A 17,260-nucleotide genomic window follows, 5' to 3' on the forward strand; every position below is an offset into this window, starting at 1 on the left:
CTCGCTAACGCTTTTCAGCAGTAGGGCAGGAATCCCTGCGATCTCATTGACGGCCTCCTCCGATTTGCCACGACGGTGGGCCGAGATTCAGCTGGCAACTGTCGAGAGGGCAAAATATCTGGACAACTCGCCAGATTGCTTGTGGCTGAGTTTCAAACACCAAAAATTGTTCGGAAAATCACACAAATCTCCCCCTCCGAGGTGCATCCGGATATTTACTGGCATTATTCCTCCGTACTGCATGCCACCTGCATGAGTAATGTGCAGAAAAATTAGAAAAATTCATCGTTAATTTTTCTGATCGCAAAGAAGCGCGCTGCTCCACGCGGTCCGCGGAGCACTTCCCCGTATAGATTCTGCGACAGGGAAAAGCAGGCCCAACCCGCGTGGTTCCATGGTTCATACTGCTTGACTAAACCTCTCATACAGACTGCCGTAAACACAATAGGAATGTGCACATCACGGCCAAGATTGGAGTATGGAACCCGCACAAAGAACGCGCAAGTTGCACCTCGACAAAAAAAAACTCAAGTCTCCATCTCCAAAATTGAATCATGAGCCAGGAGAGTCGCAAAGCACTAATCACCTGCACTGACAGGGCACAGGGAGGAAATCTCCATCCGGATTTGTATATGCCCCCGGGCTTGTGCGAGCTTCGGAGCTCGAGGGCCTTGTGCGCCGTACCGCCGTGTATGCGGCCTATCCTCCAACAAGACCCTCGTGTAGCGTCATCTCAGGTTCACTGGACGAGATAAGATGTACGAACGTCCCAATACGGAGACTCTCATTTCCTGAAACTGCTGCGAAAGTTCGCGGCCCCAGATCAGCCAGCAAGTGAAACGACTCTCCGTCTTGAATCAGCACGGGCGTCTCACATGACCTGGAGGTTGGAGAGAAAAAGGAAGGAGATCTTTTTAAGTCATAAGGGAAAAAAAGAATAATAATGGACTCCAAAAAGGGGAAAAGGCTCAGCCTGCCCCACGGTATCCGTCATTTTTCAGTTGAGCTAAAAGGGCTTGGACGGTGACAAGATGCCGCTTCTGGGCTTCGATTCGCTGATGCCCAAAATGGCCGGCTGGCACGCTACATCCGGGACGCCTGCTACGACCAACCATTGGACTGAGTCTGGTCGATGGTCATCTCCAGCCTTGCTCGATCAGGAATGCAAGCCAAAGCTGGATGCACTTGTAATTTTGTTACTGCTGGTACTGGCATGTTACATCGAGTAAGCCGCTTGTTGGGGAAGAGTATCAGGAAAGTAAATAAGAAGCATGGGAGCCTCTGAGAGGTCTGCGTCGAATCTCAGATCAGCATCCATGCATCGTTGGCGTCGCCATGGACTGCTTCGTCTGTATGTCGCAGCTCCCCTTTATTTGCGTTCGCATGCAATCAGAAGCCGGAAGGGAGTATACGCTCCTGAAAGATCCTCCTCTCCCCCAGATAACCGGCCCCGTGATCTACTGGGTCGTGGTCAATAGGTAGAGGCTACCAGAAAGGAAGAGCGGTGGCGAGAGGGCGACTGGCTGAGGGCCGACGATATCGAAGGGAATATCGGATATGAATGGAGAAACGAGGTCACGAGAAGGATCCCTTGCCCGGCGCAACCCGCAAGTCAATCAGGACGGCACGGAGAGCGATTTACAATGTAGGCAGAAGGATTGAGTGTTGCAACATGAGGTCAGATGCAGAGGAAGTTGACGAGAGTGATGCTGCAGTTGTATCAGCAGGCGCCCAAGGGGCCCAGTTGCTTGGTTCAATACATGTGGACTGTGGACATGTGGAGTGCATCTGTGAGTCACGAGGAAGATATGCAAAGCGCTTGAAAGCGGGATCAAACGAACGAGAATATTCCCAGCTGCTTCTTGCTGGTGTTCCTTGTTGGGAAGAGACCGGCGATACGTCACAAGTCACAACTGGGCGTCGAGGTTCGAGGTAGATCGACGACAGCCCCTGCAATGCAGTAACTTCAGAGAAACGACCAGTGAGTCACTCCAGACCGCGATGAAACAAACAAGACAGAAGCATTCAGGATTCACGCTCGGGGTCGGCGACGGCGAAGGCCGAACTGCTGCGCCTCGATGGCCAACGCATGAGCCACAGAGGGCGGAGTTCTGCAGCCCAGCGATGATGTAATGGTGCGTGGTCGGGAAAGATTCGAACAGTCAGTCGTATCGTAGTCGCTGGTAGTCACGAGCCACTCGAGTGATCGAGTCAGTAAAGCAGTACGGTGTAGAACTGGAGATACGGTGGAAGTATACGGTGTAGAATTAGATGGTGGAGCGGGGCTGCCGCTTCTCTGCAGGTCCGCCAGGGAACACCAACTCCTCAAACTTCCAAAATCACTGCCATCGCATCGTCATCACACGCCCCAGGCGACTTGCAGGTAAAGCGGCAGAGATGGCATCAGGCCGCCTGAAGAAGATCATCCGTGCGTTGCGGGCTGTTACGCATCCATCAATCCCATCTCTCTCAGCCTGCCCTCCATGTCCGTGACTCCGTACGACTCGACTTGACGCCCGGGGTCCTGTTTTTGCTCCTGCTTCGGTGCCACTGTCGGCCCATGCAGCCAGCCCCATGGCGGCAAGATTCCTGTTGGGGTCGCAGGCACCAGATGACTCGAACCAAGGCCAGTTCTCGATCCTGATTCCGAACCGCACAGTGCCTTTCCGTTCTCATCCGTCTGCATCGCGGGCGTTCTCTGCCAGTTCCGAGGGCGTTTAGGGGGAAGGAAAAAATGGCCAAGCAACACCAGCAGCAACCAATCCATGCATCAAATTCAAGGCATTGTTCTTGGTCGGCGATCTCTCTCTGCATATGTTTCAGTCGGCGCTACTGCTCTGGCTCCGAGTGGTGACGAAAGCGTAAGCCCCGTCACACCATGACATGCGTCCTCCCGAGCCCTCGCCAACTGAGAAGTGAGGACACTAGGGACAGTCCCACTGCAATCAATAGTATTAATATCGCCGAGGAACCGTGCGACCACACCTCCGCTCTTTTGGTCGGATGGTGGGCGCCTCGACGCACTAGTGGTGCTGACAGTGCATACAGCTTCAGTCACCTGCTCGGCTAGCCACATTGGGGAGCTGATCAAAGGGTCTGGACTGGCGCCGATATCTGTCGATTGTCGAACTTGGGTTTGTCAAGGCATGCTTTGTCTGACTCCCTGTCGTGTCGTGTTGTGGACTATAAAGTACTGAGTTTGTGGGATGGGGGCCGTCCCGTAACGACCTCTCCGGATCAGTCCGCGCACATACCTTTCACGGCTGTTGATCCGTTCACAAAGTACGGACCAGAGAGAGGACTGAGTGACTCGCCTCGAGCCCCCCTGAGACTCGGTTCTTTTTCCAATTCTTGGTCGATTGGCCTTCGAAGACTCTTTGTGGCAATGAACCGACGGACCTAGATCTTGACAGGAATCTTATCCTTGTTGTCAAAAGTTTGTCATTGCGCGGACCATCTGGATCTGGACCGCTGCAGTTCGTTTGAGGGTCTAGCTTCAGCTTCGACAAAGGGCTGGCGTATATAGTTCTTTACTATCTATAGCAAAGACATTATGATACGGGATTAACTGCCAACAAAAGTACTGCCTTCGATATCAGATCTTACTCGTGCGGGAGAGATATACGTCTAATCTCTTTTGGCTAATTACTTTAACACATGCTTCAGCTGCTAATAACAACGCACGGATGTTTTGTTGCCATTCTGCGTAGGTACATTATTAGTACTAGCAATACAGCGCCTGGTGTCAACCCATACAACATACATTTACCTGTACTAATGTCCAGCAACTTCAATTGGGATCATTCATCCGTATAACTTTCTCGGCGATAGATTACTTCTCGGTTGACTTGCCTCTTTCTCGCAAATAGGACCGGTAACCTATTTGGTCTAGACACCAACATTCTATAAATTAACCCATCCATACTCTGTCCTAAAGAACAAGCTGGAGATAAAGCAGTCAACTTTATATGTCTCTCAATGCACCTCATGTAGGATTCACGCCAGGCCATTGGGCATAATCCAGCTCAAATCCGTAATGAGATTCGCGCGATTGTTGGGAACCACTCCCTTGGTAAAGCGGAGCTGATACGAACGATTGAGCATCCATTTTCGCGAACGCGAGGTTAGTGGCAGTAGTAGCAAGGATGATATTCATACAAAAGGCTCCAGAGGCAATCCAGAAATAGCTTATCCATTGCGGGTTTTCTGCAGCGTCGGCGAATTTGTGGTGTAGTGAGGGCTATAAAGGGTCGACATTAAACGACAGTAGAGACGAGGTCAGCCCTAATTTCGTGTACTCAAATACGATTGTAACCACTGAGGCGCATCAGACACTCCCTTAGCTCATGCATGTCAGCCTGGGTAGGCATGGCTGTGCCTGGAATTCCTCACAGCCGCGTCACCAAGCATGTTGGAAGAAGGTCTGACCCAGGGCTTCAGCCTCATGAATAAACGCGCATGAACTGCCCATTCATCACATTCTAAGCACTTGAAAATGCCCTCTACTCATGGCACAATGATTGATAGGCGCGTAAGACCTTATACAAGTGGTTCGGACGACAGGCCAAGTAAAGCACAGCCATCAATTATTCCCCAAGTCCCGGAAGCCACTTCTCCAGCTCTGCAAAATCGATGGAGTCCTGGCCTGTTAGGGCGCACTGAGCATTGTTGAGCAATGCATGATACTGCTCGTTAGTGTCGTCTACAAGCAAATCCCCGAGCAAGAATTCATGGACACTACTACCGTCGCCATTCACTACGTCCTGATGGGTCCAAGTAGGAAGGGCCCCGACGTCATCTCGAGATGGATGACTAGAACTACTATATTGGTTATGGGATACGGGTGCCTGTCTTGAGACACCCATTGAGGGTTGCCCACAGTTGGGGGTCGGATATCGTTGTTGCTGCTGCACCTTTTGTGCTCTTTCGCCAAGGGCTGATAATCCCTGTGAATCCGAACTTGGTCGGGCTGAAGAATAGCCTGAATCTGAGGTTGGAATGGCTCCTGGCCTGTTATCGGTTGGACCCAAGTGCAATCGTGTCCAGATATGTTCGATTTCTGAAACTCTCTCAGCAGCAGAAAGGTTTCCACCGTCTGAAAGATAGCGCAGAATCTCAACAGCCTCGCCCAGCCCCGGAGATGGAACAAGTACCCGATTTTTCTCACAGGCCGTGTTTAATATTGCGGTCAGGATCATGACGAAGGCAGCCGAGAAGGTGGCATCAATGTCGAAGAATCCGAATATAGCTTCAAAGATTAAAACGGTCAGTACCGGCATTTTTTCATGTAGGGTTGGATAACTAACGTATGCTCTTTTCTCTCTTCAGCAACAGGGTTATGTCGAGCAGTTTTCTTGCGGATTCCGTGCATGTCCGGGATAGTCGGCCGAGAGACGAGCTACAGAGCGAGGGGCGGATTGTCTCGTCTCCTGTCAGTATAAGTCGCGCAGCATGGAGCATGATCGGTCGAATAGTGAGCATGATGGCCTGGTAGAGCATGACATGAAGGGTGGATGCCGCTCTCATTGACAGTTTTGAGGTCCGACTTTGGGTGCCATGTTTGAAGTCCAGCGGAAGCTCTGCTGAGATCTCTTCCGAAATCTCGTGCAGCTCCTGGATGACCGACTGGACACTCTGGATGAATTCTGAACCGAATTGTGGTTTCTGTCCATATAATGCTGCTATCGTTAGAAGATGTGGTCGAAAGATAACAGGTAAGTAGAGTTTCCTACTATGAAGTATTCGCCCTGTAATATGGGCAGTTCGAATATTCAAGCATATTGGAAACGCAGGTGGAAATCCAAATGCATCTGCAGGCATGTCCAGCTCAATTGAATCGTGAGTCACGCTAGAAGGGTTTCCAGTAGCAGCAGCCAGTCGCCTGGCACATAATTTGTCAGTCATCAGTTTGATGCAAAAGATAATACACTTACTTTTCTTGCATGTATATTGTCCACCAAAGACGGTTTAAATGGGCCCTTTCAGACCTTATATACCCCTTCATGCTATTACTGCGGTGAAAACCATGTGCCACAGCAATTCGTAGCGCTGAATTGATCTGAAAATAAGAGGTCAGCGTTAAGTTCCATTTTTCAGCGGTAAAGTCTTACGTATAAATAAGCCTCTTCCCTTCTGTTGGCACTCTGAAGGTAAATAGCCATGAGACTGAGAACCTCAACGCCATGTCTCTTGGAAGCATAAAGCTCGCTCAGGCTTGGAAGTAGATCCTGGGCGTACTTGAAGTGTCCTTCTCCTGGAAAGCTTTCATCTCCAAATTCACCTTCATAAAGTTTCCCAATAGCGAAGACAAGGATGATCTTAAGGTACCAGAGCTTCGGCGTCGGAGACAAAGAGAGGTCACCATCAAACAAGATGTCTATATGGTCTGAGACTTCGCGGACATCGAAATGCTGTTGGGTCCTGCCAATGTAAAAGTCCACAGAGTGCAAGAGCTGTAACGCATGCTCTCTGCTCGGTAGGTTAGGAGTTGCCAACAATAGGCTTTGCGCATTATGCCAACTCTGAATCAGATCTCGTGCCGCCGCGGGGATTGTGGTGCTCATGGGTGTGGGTGATTGCGGATTTGCAGCGGAATAAACAGGACTTTGACGCAGCAGATCGTGGACTCGTGCCCCAAATATATGACTGGAGCTCATGGAGGCATCGGCAGTTATAGCTGCAGGTGTTAGCGTGTGGTTATTCTCAGGCTTTGTCAACCGGGAAAGGGTACCGGAAGGTGCTGATGACTGTATAAGTAATTAGATGCTTGTATCGATAGATCAAGAGCTTGGTGGAAACTTACTAGCTCATTGAGTGGTCCATGGTCATTTGAAGTCAGAGTACTCCCTCGTTCTCCTAGTGGTGCTGGGGATAGATGGCATCTTGGCTCTTCCCCATCAGGCAAGGCCCTATTGTCGCTTGTACTAAACTGACGTGCGTCGTATTCTGGCTATTTAGTGTTTTGGACGGCATTACTTGGTAAAAGTGGCCGTACCTGGCGGACTAGAGCTGGAAGGCAGTCGGGCGTTTTCATATTGTGCCAATCGGTTTTGTAGGTTCTCAATATGTCTAACAGTATATAATTGTGAGAAGTGATACGCAAAGACACCAGAGATTAACGAGAGGAGTAATGTACTCAACCGAGTAGAGTCTCTTCTGGGCTTTTTTAGGGGGGCTGCATTCGAGTCGCCGTTTGAGACAGTAGGTGCAGGGGAAGGTGCCTGAGCACTTGACCTTCTTCGTGCGACAAACTACACACCTAATCGAGGTCAGATTCCTGTTTTCAATGAGGTATTGGCTCTGTCTTACGCAATAGAGGCTTTGGCCTGGACAGACATTGTGCGTTTTACATCGGCAGACTGTCAGATCGAGCCTGGCGACAGCTAAGGAACTGCGCAGTGACCAAGAGCGATAGTTCAGAGGTCGATCTGACAAGAGACATTTTTTCAAATAGTGACCCGAAAAATAAGTCACGCGGGAGATGTGGCAGAGACAGTAAGCAGATGGGTATTTGTAAGAAGTTGGAGATGGTCAGCCCCAAGATTTCTGGAGTCAATGTGGGGGGACCAAGACATCGCGGTGGATTACTGCGCATTCACCTTACCGTTGCTACATGTTTGCTATCAAGGCTTGGTTACTGGATTTTTTTCCATACGTCCGGCATCAATTGTACCAGCCACGATATCTCATTACAGGTGGCATCGGTACAGTGCCTAGGGTTGGGGCCTGAATAATGCCAATCTAGATAACGACCTTTCTTTTGTGGCAAGGGTCTTCCCAAAGCAATATTATCTTGGTTCTTTCATTGGATCCCAGCTTCGGGGCTGGTGTCCGAGATATCAAACTGCGGACGGTCTCGGGGGCTTCCCTCCGAAATTCCCCAACTTTAGTAAACATCAAAGATCCCAAGGTTTGGACTAGTTAATACTATTGCGGGGACTCCTGTAGCGTCTACGCTAGATTGTTCATGAGGGGAATTAATGATCTATGTGCGAATCAGCAATATTCGACCCAAGACTGGCCTCTGTCGGGTATAGGTACCATACGAGCCCGCTCTCTTATAGAGATACTAGTAGTGTAACTCCCTAAGACTATGTACAACTATAAGATCTATCATAGACTTGCCATTGTAGGCAGCAAGTCAACAGCTGCTCTAGCCATTCCCCTAAAGAGCTCCTGGTTAGCGAGTCGCAATAGTAAGTTTGTATAAGAGCACGCACCATGAGGCCTGGTATCCAGCTCCCCCGGCGCCGTAGTTATGGATGATCATGGTTCCATATTTCTTTTCCATCTCGATTCTGTTCCCTCCCTTCCGGTTTGCTAGGACAAGGTCAATACATAATTGAAGCTGAAGGTTTTCTAACTGGGAAGCTTACGCCGAAAACCTACGCCCTCCTTGATTATCCGCAAGTCTTCCGGGCTCCCAAGTTCAGGAGCGAGCTCGCAGCATTTCCGTTTCATGCTTTCTCCCAGCTCGGTGTCGAAATTCCCGTCCCAATTTCCGTCAAGGCGACAACCCCCGAGGATTACACCGCCATGCTTGCCACGGGGGAAAACGTACGAGTTGCAGCTTCCAAGGCGCAGGCTCGACCGATAGTACATTCTGTCAATTCCTCCCAGGGGCGTCTGAACAAGGTATGTTTGGCCCTGGAGATAGAATTGTTAAATGAGACATAGTATTTGGCTTGGGCTTTAGTTACCTTTGAAGGGTATAGTTGAGCATCATTGACACCACCCAAGGTCAAAGAGCCTAGCCCTGTACAATTGAAAATGCCTGAGACACCAGGAAACATCTTTGGTACGTCTCTAAGGTCATCAACGATCACTCGACGAACCTCGATACCTTGTCTGAGTGCTTCCCCTTGGAGCCTGTTTCACGTTAGCCTACGGAACCCAAAAATCAGCTACCAGTTTTTACATACCATGGCAAGTACCTTTGCACGTCTATCACGAAGGTATTGGCATCAAAGCCAAACTTCGCACCCTCAGGAAGCTCCCCCGGAGCGAGGAATCGCAGACCACCCACTATGTCGTCGTACCAGATCTTATTCGTCCCAACGCTGAGCACCCCGACCTTGTCAATATCACCGTCGTAAATAGAGCGGAGTTCCATCCCATATACGCCACAATGGGGATGTTTCTGTACCAGGTCCTTGAACTTGATGTAAGTGACACGATCCCGGTCTTCTTCGCGGCCATTGTCCGTTGCGCAGGATATCCAGTTACCGCCTGCCCATGCAGAGGCGTACGAGGGGCTTGAATCACCGGGGAGGTCCTTAGCGATAATGGTAACATTGCTGGAGGTATAGCGGGTTTTCACCTCTAGGGCTGTCGTGAGCCCCACGACTCCAGCGCCAACTATAACAAAAGTTTTTGGAGTTGGCATCCTTTGATATGATTGAACTGGGGTAGGAAGAGGCAGGCTACCTAGCCACTGGTCTTATGCGATCTGTGCTTCAGCTCTCGGGAAAGCTTCGGCCATTGTCAAACTACAGATATCGGAAGAGGTGTCCGAAGGGCCTGGCTATTCTGGCCATAATATTTAGTAAAAAAGTGTAATATTATCATAGAAATATACGAGGCATTCCAGTAAGTCTATCTCCAACTTCGGGGCCTTGGCCCCGAACTATTACATGGGCTCTTATCACCTAGCCACGTACAAGAAGAAACAGGAGTGTTAATTGCCTGCCCCCGCTACTCCTCTTGGTTGTTGTCAGAAACCAAATTTTAACACTCGCATATCCTCCATACGAAATGTCAGAAGAAAAGAAGGTTGATGTACAACCGGATCCTAGCTTCGAAAATGCTAAGGACCATGGAGTCGGAGACACGCAGCCAGTGAATGAACTCCGTCGAGACCTACGACCTAGCCATATTTTTATGTTCTCCATTGCATGCTCGATTGGAACAGGTCTTGTTATTGGATCCGGGCAGGCATTGGCCAGGGGCGGTCCCGGTGGCGCCTTGATCGGTTACATTGTCATCGGCACAGTGGTCTTCTGTGTCATGACAGCACTGGGAGAGATGGCAGCCTTTCTGCCTATGAATAAAGGGTTCAGTGGATATGCTACGCGCATGGTTGATCCGGCTCTGGGGTAAGTAAGGCCTGCAGACATATCCCGCTATGCACAGGGCTAACTTGATACAAAGCTTTGCAACCGGCTGGAACTACTTTTTCAAGTATATCATGGCTGCTCCTACGAATCTTACCGCAGCAGGACTTGTCATTCAGTATTGGAGACCGGACCTAAACGTTGCGATATGGGTTGCAGTTTTTGCAACTGTTGTAATAGCTATTAATGTAAGTCGCCGTCAAAACTGTTTGGATGTGAACAATTCTAACCATCTCCTCTTACGAATACTATAGGTCCTGCACGTTAGGATCTTCGGTGAAATCGAATTCTGGGCAGGAGGAATCAAGGTCTGCATCATGGTCATACTCATTCTGACATGCTTCATCATTGCCGTCGGCGGAGGCCCTAACCATTACGCATCCGGATTCGCATACTGGAAGACACCCGGTGCATTTGCCGAATACCTCTTAGCAGGCCCAAAAGGGCGGTTTCTAGGATGGTGGGCATGCATGCGTCAGGCTTGCTTTGCCTTTACCGGGACTGAAGTTGTCGGCATGACATTTGGAGAGATGCCAAATCCGCAGAAGAACGTGCCTCGAGCGGTTAAGCAGACGTTTTGGAGAATATTTGCGTTCTACATATTAGGGATTTTGGTCCTGGGGATGGCTGTGCCCTATGATAGCAGCGATTTGCTTACTGCAACCAATCGCTCTACCAGTGCTGGTACGTTGTTCGCATATCTAGGCCGATGTTCGTCCAGAAAGTCACCGCTAATATAAAACAGCTGCAAGCCCATTCGTTGTTGCAATAGAAAGTGCTGGTATAAAGGTCCTGCCTGACTTCACAAACGCCTCTCTCTTGGTGTTCACTTTAAGCGCAGCAAGTTCAGGTCTGTCTCATCACATCGCGGACTGCATATAACGCAGATAGCAAGTCAAATACTCACCAGGTTAAAGATATCTACTGTGCATCTCGATCCCTCTATGGACTCGCTCGTGATAGGCAAGCTCCCGCGATATTTTCAAAGACAGTTGGCAAGGGAGTCCCCGTTTATGCAACAGGAATGTCAGCTGCCTTCACTGCGCTTGGATTCCTGAACGCAAGCAAGTCATCGTCAACCGTATTCGATAATCTCGTGTCTTTGGTTACGGTTTTCGCTGCGTTGAACTGGCTGGCGATCCTGTTGTCGCATATTGGCTTCCGTCGAGGGCTTGCGAGGCAGGGTATTATGATAGCTGAGCTTCCATATACAGGGTTTCTTCAGCCGTATGCAACTTACTATGCTCTTGGCGTTACAGCTGTAGTGCTGCTTTTCAATGGTGAGTGATATCTTTGGGGTATCCCCATGTGGGTTGGTGTCCCTGCTAATGTGTGAGTTAGGCTACGATGCCTTCATTCCGAGGTTCAGGGTAGAGACGATGGTTCTCAGTTACCTTGGAATCCTTCTCTTTGTTGTTAATATTTTGGCGTGGAAGTTGTGGAAACGGACGAAGCGTGTCAAAGGACCGGAGATGGACTTGGTGACAGGTCGTAGGATAGAATAGCCCACAAAGTTTACCCCACAGCGTTGCGGCTGTCTAAGAAGTTTCACGCTTCGTTTAGCCAGCTCAGAAGCCTGAGATGAGCATAGCGTTGAAGTCCTGTGTCTCATGCAGTAAGAAGCAAATAAATTCTCTTTTGGGTTTCAAGTATTGGGCGTCCAAGGCAAGAAACGATTGAGTTGGCTTGAAGGAAGTTATGACAATCAACACAGCCATCACTCCACGCATTTGATCACTGATGCAATCGGGAGCCAGGAAGTATGAGCGGGTCTCAGTATCCTAACATGAAGTCACCAAGTCAACTCGTCGGATCGTGCTCATGACCCTGGCGTAAATAGACTTTGTTCGACGCTGTCAGTTACGTAGGAGGCTATCTCGCTGGGGCACTGCAGGGTCCAATTGTCGCAGATTGAAAGCACTCACTCTGTTGACCGTTGCATCCGTCACATGACGCGATCTGGGGGGATTCCGGAACCCAATCCTTCATCAAATCATCAGTCTTCAACCATGGAACTATCCACTTCTATCTTGGGCGCACCAATAACACGCCCGTCTTTGGCCGTTCCTGTCATCGCCTATCGAAGTGCCCAGCGAAGTGTCGAGCTCGAACTCAATCTGACGATTGTGATCCTCGGTAAATCACTCCAACAAAAACTTGTGAGTCTGGGGACGGTCCCACTGTGCAACCCACAACTCCGCATCCATGGTTGCCTTGGCCTATCTCATCTCGTAAACCAAGTGCGAGAAAGGGTCGACCACCCTCGGCGCTTTTCGTTTGACTGCCAATGCTTCCTCTTCCCGACATTCGATCGGACTAGCGAGCAACCAACTTGAAAATTGACCGCTGGTGAGGTGATGAGGTCAACACACTAAGCAATTGCTTCGACCTTGCTATACCATACTACGTCTGGCATAGTATGTCCCATTCCCCGCTTCCTCCACCAGTGGCGCTTCCTTCGGAATCAAAGCTTGAGGGTCGCAGACACCGCAAGGAAGGGCTGGACTCGGGAAACCGTCCAGGCCCCCCATGGTGACAGGGTACTAGGATGTCAAAGCACTGTGCAGCATGGCAGCTCCCTGCTTGACGCATGGGCGAGGCGTTCCAGAAACCCTTGCGCTAGTATTCTTTTCTTTCCCCTAGAATGCAATCACGATACTTCCCATCCTCGCATACCCGCAGTCGAGCGTCGCAGTCTGGAGACTCAGTGTCCACCAGACCCGGATTGCCCAATTCTTGAATTCGCAATACGACATACGCAACAGCGTCCCCATCGGCCCATCCAGTCTGGACTCTGGAGACTGAGGGTGAGAAAATAGAAACACTTCGCTTGGAAGGACAGGCCCAGTTTTTGCTGAGGCGGAAGATCCCCACACAAATCCGGCATTAGTTCCCCAGTCCCCCGTCTCTTTCGGCTTTTTCGAAGGGGCCACAAACAAGATTTATGTGGAGAGCCTCCCGAGTTCGAACCAATCCCGATTATTGGTAACCGCTGATCGCGAACTAGTGTGAGTGTGACCACTGATGAGAGACAATGCGATGCATGGCGCTGCTTAAGTTCACATTTCTCAGAGAAACATTGGGAAAAGCTCCAACAACCTGGCAGAGACACCCCTCGCATGGTTGCAGAAGGATGTACGTGCTCGGAGCTCAACCGCATGTTTTCCTTCATCACATGTTTCCGAGTCCAAAACAACGCTGAGCTCGTAACTTCAACTTCGTTGTACTATTCAACACCAACGAAAAAGCCAATCCGCGCGGCGCGGTCATTTTAGCCTTCCCCACTTAGGCACAAAATTTCTGGGGTTCTTTCACAGCCGTTACAGACTGGGAGAAGGAAATGGTCCCAAGTCTTCTTTCACTCCCAGGACAATAATAAGAATTGATACGCTATATACTTCGTACTTGGGATGCCACGAAATTACAGCGGTAGACAAGCTTCTTTGGCTGTGCCTACCCCGGTCAAATACTGTCAAGCCGAGAGAACGAACCGGTAGTTGAGAAGCGCTAACAACAGCCACCGAGCAGAGTGGCCGTATCCGCAGTTGTAAAAAGCGAGCAAAGTTGCCACCCTAACACGCTGACACCCACCCAATGGTTGCGATACTTTTACTGGTCAACCAATTGATTCCATTGTACACTCCATGGCCCAAAGGCGCGAGGTGACGGGTCTTGGACTAGGAACAGTCAATCCCTTCCCTTTTGTCGATAGGCTCAAAACTAAAGCAAGAAACCCAGGCACTTTCAATGTTGGGAACCCGCCAACCGTGCAGATGCCAGGTGTGGTTGCCAGGTACTGGAACGCAATTCGCAATGATTTCCTAATCCATTGTTGTTATCATATTCAGCAAAATAGATGGGATACAGCGCTCTTTCAGTGATACAAACAAGAATTGCTTGAGTCATCTTCACTGAAGACGATGGCTTGCTTTGAGCCTCGAGTCTCGACCAACTCTCTCTGCTAGTCTGCTCCCAAAGACGATCATCGTCCCTTACCTTTCCTAACTAGGTAATAATCGCGGGTCTCCCGGACCCACGGGCCGTCTAGATCGAGAGCAAATCCTAAGGACTACAAGCTAAACAGGAATGAGCCCCGCTAGGCTAGATCCAAGACATCCCCATGGTCGTTGGGTGAACAGAGCTAGTCACAGCCTTCGCAGGGAATCAAACAGGGAAAAATTCCACAAAATATATGAAGTGAGACGGGCAACATATCACCTCACATGCGGGGAATATCGTCCTACTCGGCCCTTGAGTCGATACGTAGTTGAGGCAAGCGGGGCATGAGACCATATTTCGCTTTTTGAGTATAAAGAGCCTTAATCTTCCGCACCTCCAAATCGAGTCTTGATTTTCTTTCCGCTGTCAATCACTGTCAATCGTCGGTCAATCCCCTGTGATTGTGAAGTGTGGACGGACACTAAGAAAGTCAGAATGCGTCTCTCAACGATCCTCTCTGCACTTGTGCTTTCTAGCGCTGTTCTGGCAAAGCCCGCCCCTCAAGTCTCTTCATCACAGGGTGATGTTGAACCAACGGAGCAGTCTATTGCACCGCAAGTGACAAAGGCAGCCGAGCCGGCCCCGACGACGGAGACTGAAGCTGCTGAGCCAAGTACAACTCGTGCTGTCAACAGCCAGCAAGAGAACAACCAGGAAGAGACGAATGAGAACACTGAGAAGCAAACGACAACAGCGGTCGCCCCGGCTGCCACCAAGAATGATCAAGAGGAAGATCCTTTGGGCGGTATTATTTCGTCCATTCTTCCCTCAAAGTCAGACACTGCCGACCAGACTTCGGATGAGACTGCTGCTCCCACCGAAGCTTCAGCTCCAACAAGTACAAAAGAACAAGAAGAGGCCACGACCACCAAGTCTCGAGGCTCCTCAACCGCCTCCAGTAGCGACAACCCTCTGGAAGGGCTCATTCCCGATGGTACCAGCGGCAACCCCATAACGGACATTGGCAATTTCCTCCAGGGTATCACTGGTCTGCTCTCGCCCACGTTGATCAAAGATATCGAGTCGTTCTTCCACCACATCGCATATCTGCTTGATGACAAGACTACGCAACAGGCTAAGGATCTGCTTAACCTCGCGTCAGGCCTGTTGACCAAGGACTTGATCAACAAGCTTGAGACTATTCTCGACAACGCGAGCGAGCTCTTGACTAAGGACACCGTGGATGAGCTTAAGAAACTGCTTAAGAATCTCGGCCCGCTGTTGACGCCTGATCTATTCAAGCAGATCTCCAGTCTTCTGAAGAACGGCAACGCGCTTCTGACAGCTGATTTCGTCAAGGAAGTCAACTTACTGATCGGAAATGCCAATACCTTGTTAACTCCCGAATTAGTCAAGGAACTTAAGGGCCTGCTTGACTCTGCTGGTCCTCTTCTCACACCTGATCTATTTAAGCAGATCTCCAGTCTTCTAAAGAATGGTAACGCGCTTCTTACTGCTGACTTTGTTAAGGAGGTCAACTCACTGATTGGAAACGCCAATACCTTGTTGACTCCCGAATTGGTCAAGGAACTCAAGGGCCTGCTTGACTCTGCTGGTCCTCTTCTCACGCCCGATCTATTCAAGCAGATTTCCACGCTCCTGAAGAACGGCAACACGCTTCTCACTGCTAACTTTGTCAAGGAGGTCAACTCACTGATTGGAAACGCCAACACCTTATTGACTCCTGAATTGGTTAAGGAACTTAAGGGCCTGCTTGACTCTGCTGGTCCTCTTCTTACGCCCGATCTATTTAAGCAGATTTCCACGCTCCTGAAGAACGGCAACGCGCTTCTTACTACTGACTTTGTTAAGGAGGTCAACTCACTGATTGGGAACGCCAACACCTTGTTGACTCCTGAATTAGTTAAGGAGCTTAAGGAGTTGCTCAAGGCTGCCGGTCCTCTTCTAACACCTAGTCTGATCAAGGATATCAGCACCCTCCTCAAGAACGCTATCAACTTGCTGAGCGCGGACTTTGTGAAGAACACCAAGGGATTGATCAACACTGTGTCGCCAGTCATCACCAAGGGGCTCCTTGCTGAAGTTGCTGGCTTGTTGGGCAACGCCAACCACTTGTTGACACCTGAATTCGTGAACGACACCCAGTCGTTGATCGAGTCTGTTGGTCCTCTGCTCAAGCCTTCGTTATTCAAGGAAATCAGCTCACTCCTGGGAAACGCCAACGACCTATTGACTGCGGACTTTGTCAAGGAGACCCGCAGCTTGATTGGTGCTGTCTCCCCTGTTCTGACGCCCGCCGTTCTCAAGGAAGTTGCCGGCTTGTTGGGCAACGCCAACGATCTCCTCACCAAGGACTTCGTTAACGAAACCCGCGGTCTCATCGGAACTGTTTCTCCCGCCATCACACCCCAGCTCCTCAAGCAAGTCAGCGGCCTCCTCGGAAATGCCAATGACTTGTTGACCAAGGAATTCGTGAAGGATACCAAGGGATTGATCACGGAGCTCGGCCCGATCGTCGATGACGGTGCCATCGGCGACCTGCTCACAAACGCCAACCACCTCTTGACGCCTAAGTTCGTCAATGAGACATCTGGATTGATCAGCAGTGTCTCACCCGTCATCACACCCTCTCTCCTCAAGGAAGTCGGTGATGTCCTGGATCACGCCAACAAGCTGCTCACTGAGAAGTTCGTCGAGGAAACTCAGAGCTTGATCAGCAACGTTGGCCCCGTCATCACACCCAAGCTCCTCAACAATGTGACCGCGCTGGTTGGAAACGCCACTGGCCTCCTGACGCCGAAATTCGTCGACGAGACCAAGGGTCTCATTGATGAGGTCGCGCCCGTCATCACCCCCGAGCTTCTCGGCCAGGTCGGCGGCCTCCTGAACAACGCCAACGATCTGCTGTCCAAGAAGTTCGTTAACGAGACGACGACTTTGATTGATGACGTTTCTGAGGTAAGTTATGAACAAATCCTAAATACATTGAAATCTTTTTACTAACTTGTTCCCTCCAGTTGCTTCCTGTTCTGATGCAGATCTTGGGTAGCTTATGATGTGGTTGATGTTTCGTTTTTGATTATATATATCTTGAGACCATGAATAATGGGCGACGACTTTCATTTAGATATGGATGGATAATTATGCATCTGACGTTATAACGAATCAAGTTTGATGCGTTTTATATA

The 17,260-nt window shown here is 49.9% G+C and overlaps 5 protein-coding genes across 5 annotated transcripts; 2 read left to right on the plus strand and 3 right to left on the minus strand.

Moving 5' to 3' along the window:
• Positions 1 to 2,443: 2,443 nt before the first annotated feature.
• APUU_40252A (uncharacterized protein) lies at positions 2,444 to 2,767 on the minus strand (the record flags this gene model as incomplete). Its single annotated transcript, XM_041703303.1, has 1 exon — positions 2,444 to 2,767. The coding sequence occupies one exon, from the start codon at positions 2,765 to 2,767 to the stop codon at positions 2,444 to 2,446; it is 324 nt and encodes a 107-aa protein (XP_041556002.1).
• A 1,819-nt stretch (positions 2,768 to 4,586) lies between these two features.
• APUU_40253A (Zn(II)2Cys6 transcription factor) lies at positions 4,587 to 7,337 on the minus strand (the record flags this gene model as incomplete). The annotated part of the gene is made up of 10 exons (XM_041703304.1): positions 4,587 to 5,248; positions 5,307 to 5,678; positions 5,733 to 5,881; positions 5,934 to 6,058; positions 6,111 to 6,676; positions 6,731 to 6,746; positions 6,803 to 6,945; positions 6,995 to 7,068; positions 7,136 to 7,258; positions 7,309 to 7,337. The coding sequence occupies 10 exons, from the start codon at positions 7,335 to 7,337 to the stop codon at positions 4,587 to 4,589; spliced, it is 2,259 nt and encodes a 752-aa protein (XP_041556003.1).
• A 775-nt stretch (positions 7,338 to 8,112) lies between these two features.
• Positions 8,113 to 9,385, minus strand: APUU_40254A (FAD-dependent oxidoreductase; the record flags this gene model as incomplete). The annotated part of the gene is made up of 5 exons (XM_041703305.1): positions 8,113 to 8,164; positions 8,220 to 8,319; positions 8,376 to 8,646; positions 8,700 to 8,868; positions 8,922 to 9,385. The coding sequence occupies 5 exons, from the start codon at positions 9,383 to 9,385 to the stop codon at positions 8,113 to 8,115; spliced, it is 1,056 nt and encodes a 351-aa protein (XP_041556004.1).
• A 368-nt stretch (positions 9,386 to 9,753) lies between these two features.
• APUU_40255S (uncharacterized protein) lies at positions 9,754 to 11,617 on the plus strand (the record flags this gene model as incomplete). The annotated part of the gene is made up of 6 exons (XM_041703306.1): positions 9,754 to 10,094; positions 10,150 to 10,300; positions 10,367 to 10,796; positions 10,858 to 10,962; positions 11,030 to 11,392; positions 11,454 to 11,617. The coding sequence occupies 6 exons, from the start codon at positions 9,754 to 9,756 to the stop codon at positions 11,615 to 11,617; spliced, it is 1,554 nt and encodes a 517-aa protein (XP_041556005.1).
• A 2,929-nt stretch (positions 11,618 to 14,546) lies between these two features.
• On the plus strand, positions 14,547 to 17,128 carry APUU_40256S (uncharacterized protein; the record flags this gene model as incomplete). Its single annotated transcript, XM_041703308.1, has 2 exons — positions 14,547 to 17,030; positions 17,090 to 17,128. 2 exons carry the CDS (start codon positions 14,547 to 14,549, stop codon positions 17,126 to 17,128), a joined length of 2,523 nt encoding a protein of 840 aa, XP_041556006.1.
• Between the last annotated feature and the right edge of the window lie 132 nt (positions 17,129 to 17,260).

This window comes from Aspergillus puulaauensis, chromosome 4 (genome assembly GCF_016861865.1).
Source record: "Aspergillus puulaauensis MK2 DNA, chromosome 4, nearly complete sequence".
In the NCBI taxonomy this organism is placed as follows: Eukaryota; Fungi; Ascomycota; class Eurotiomycetes; order Eurotiales; family Aspergillaceae; genus Aspergillus; species Aspergillus puulaauensis.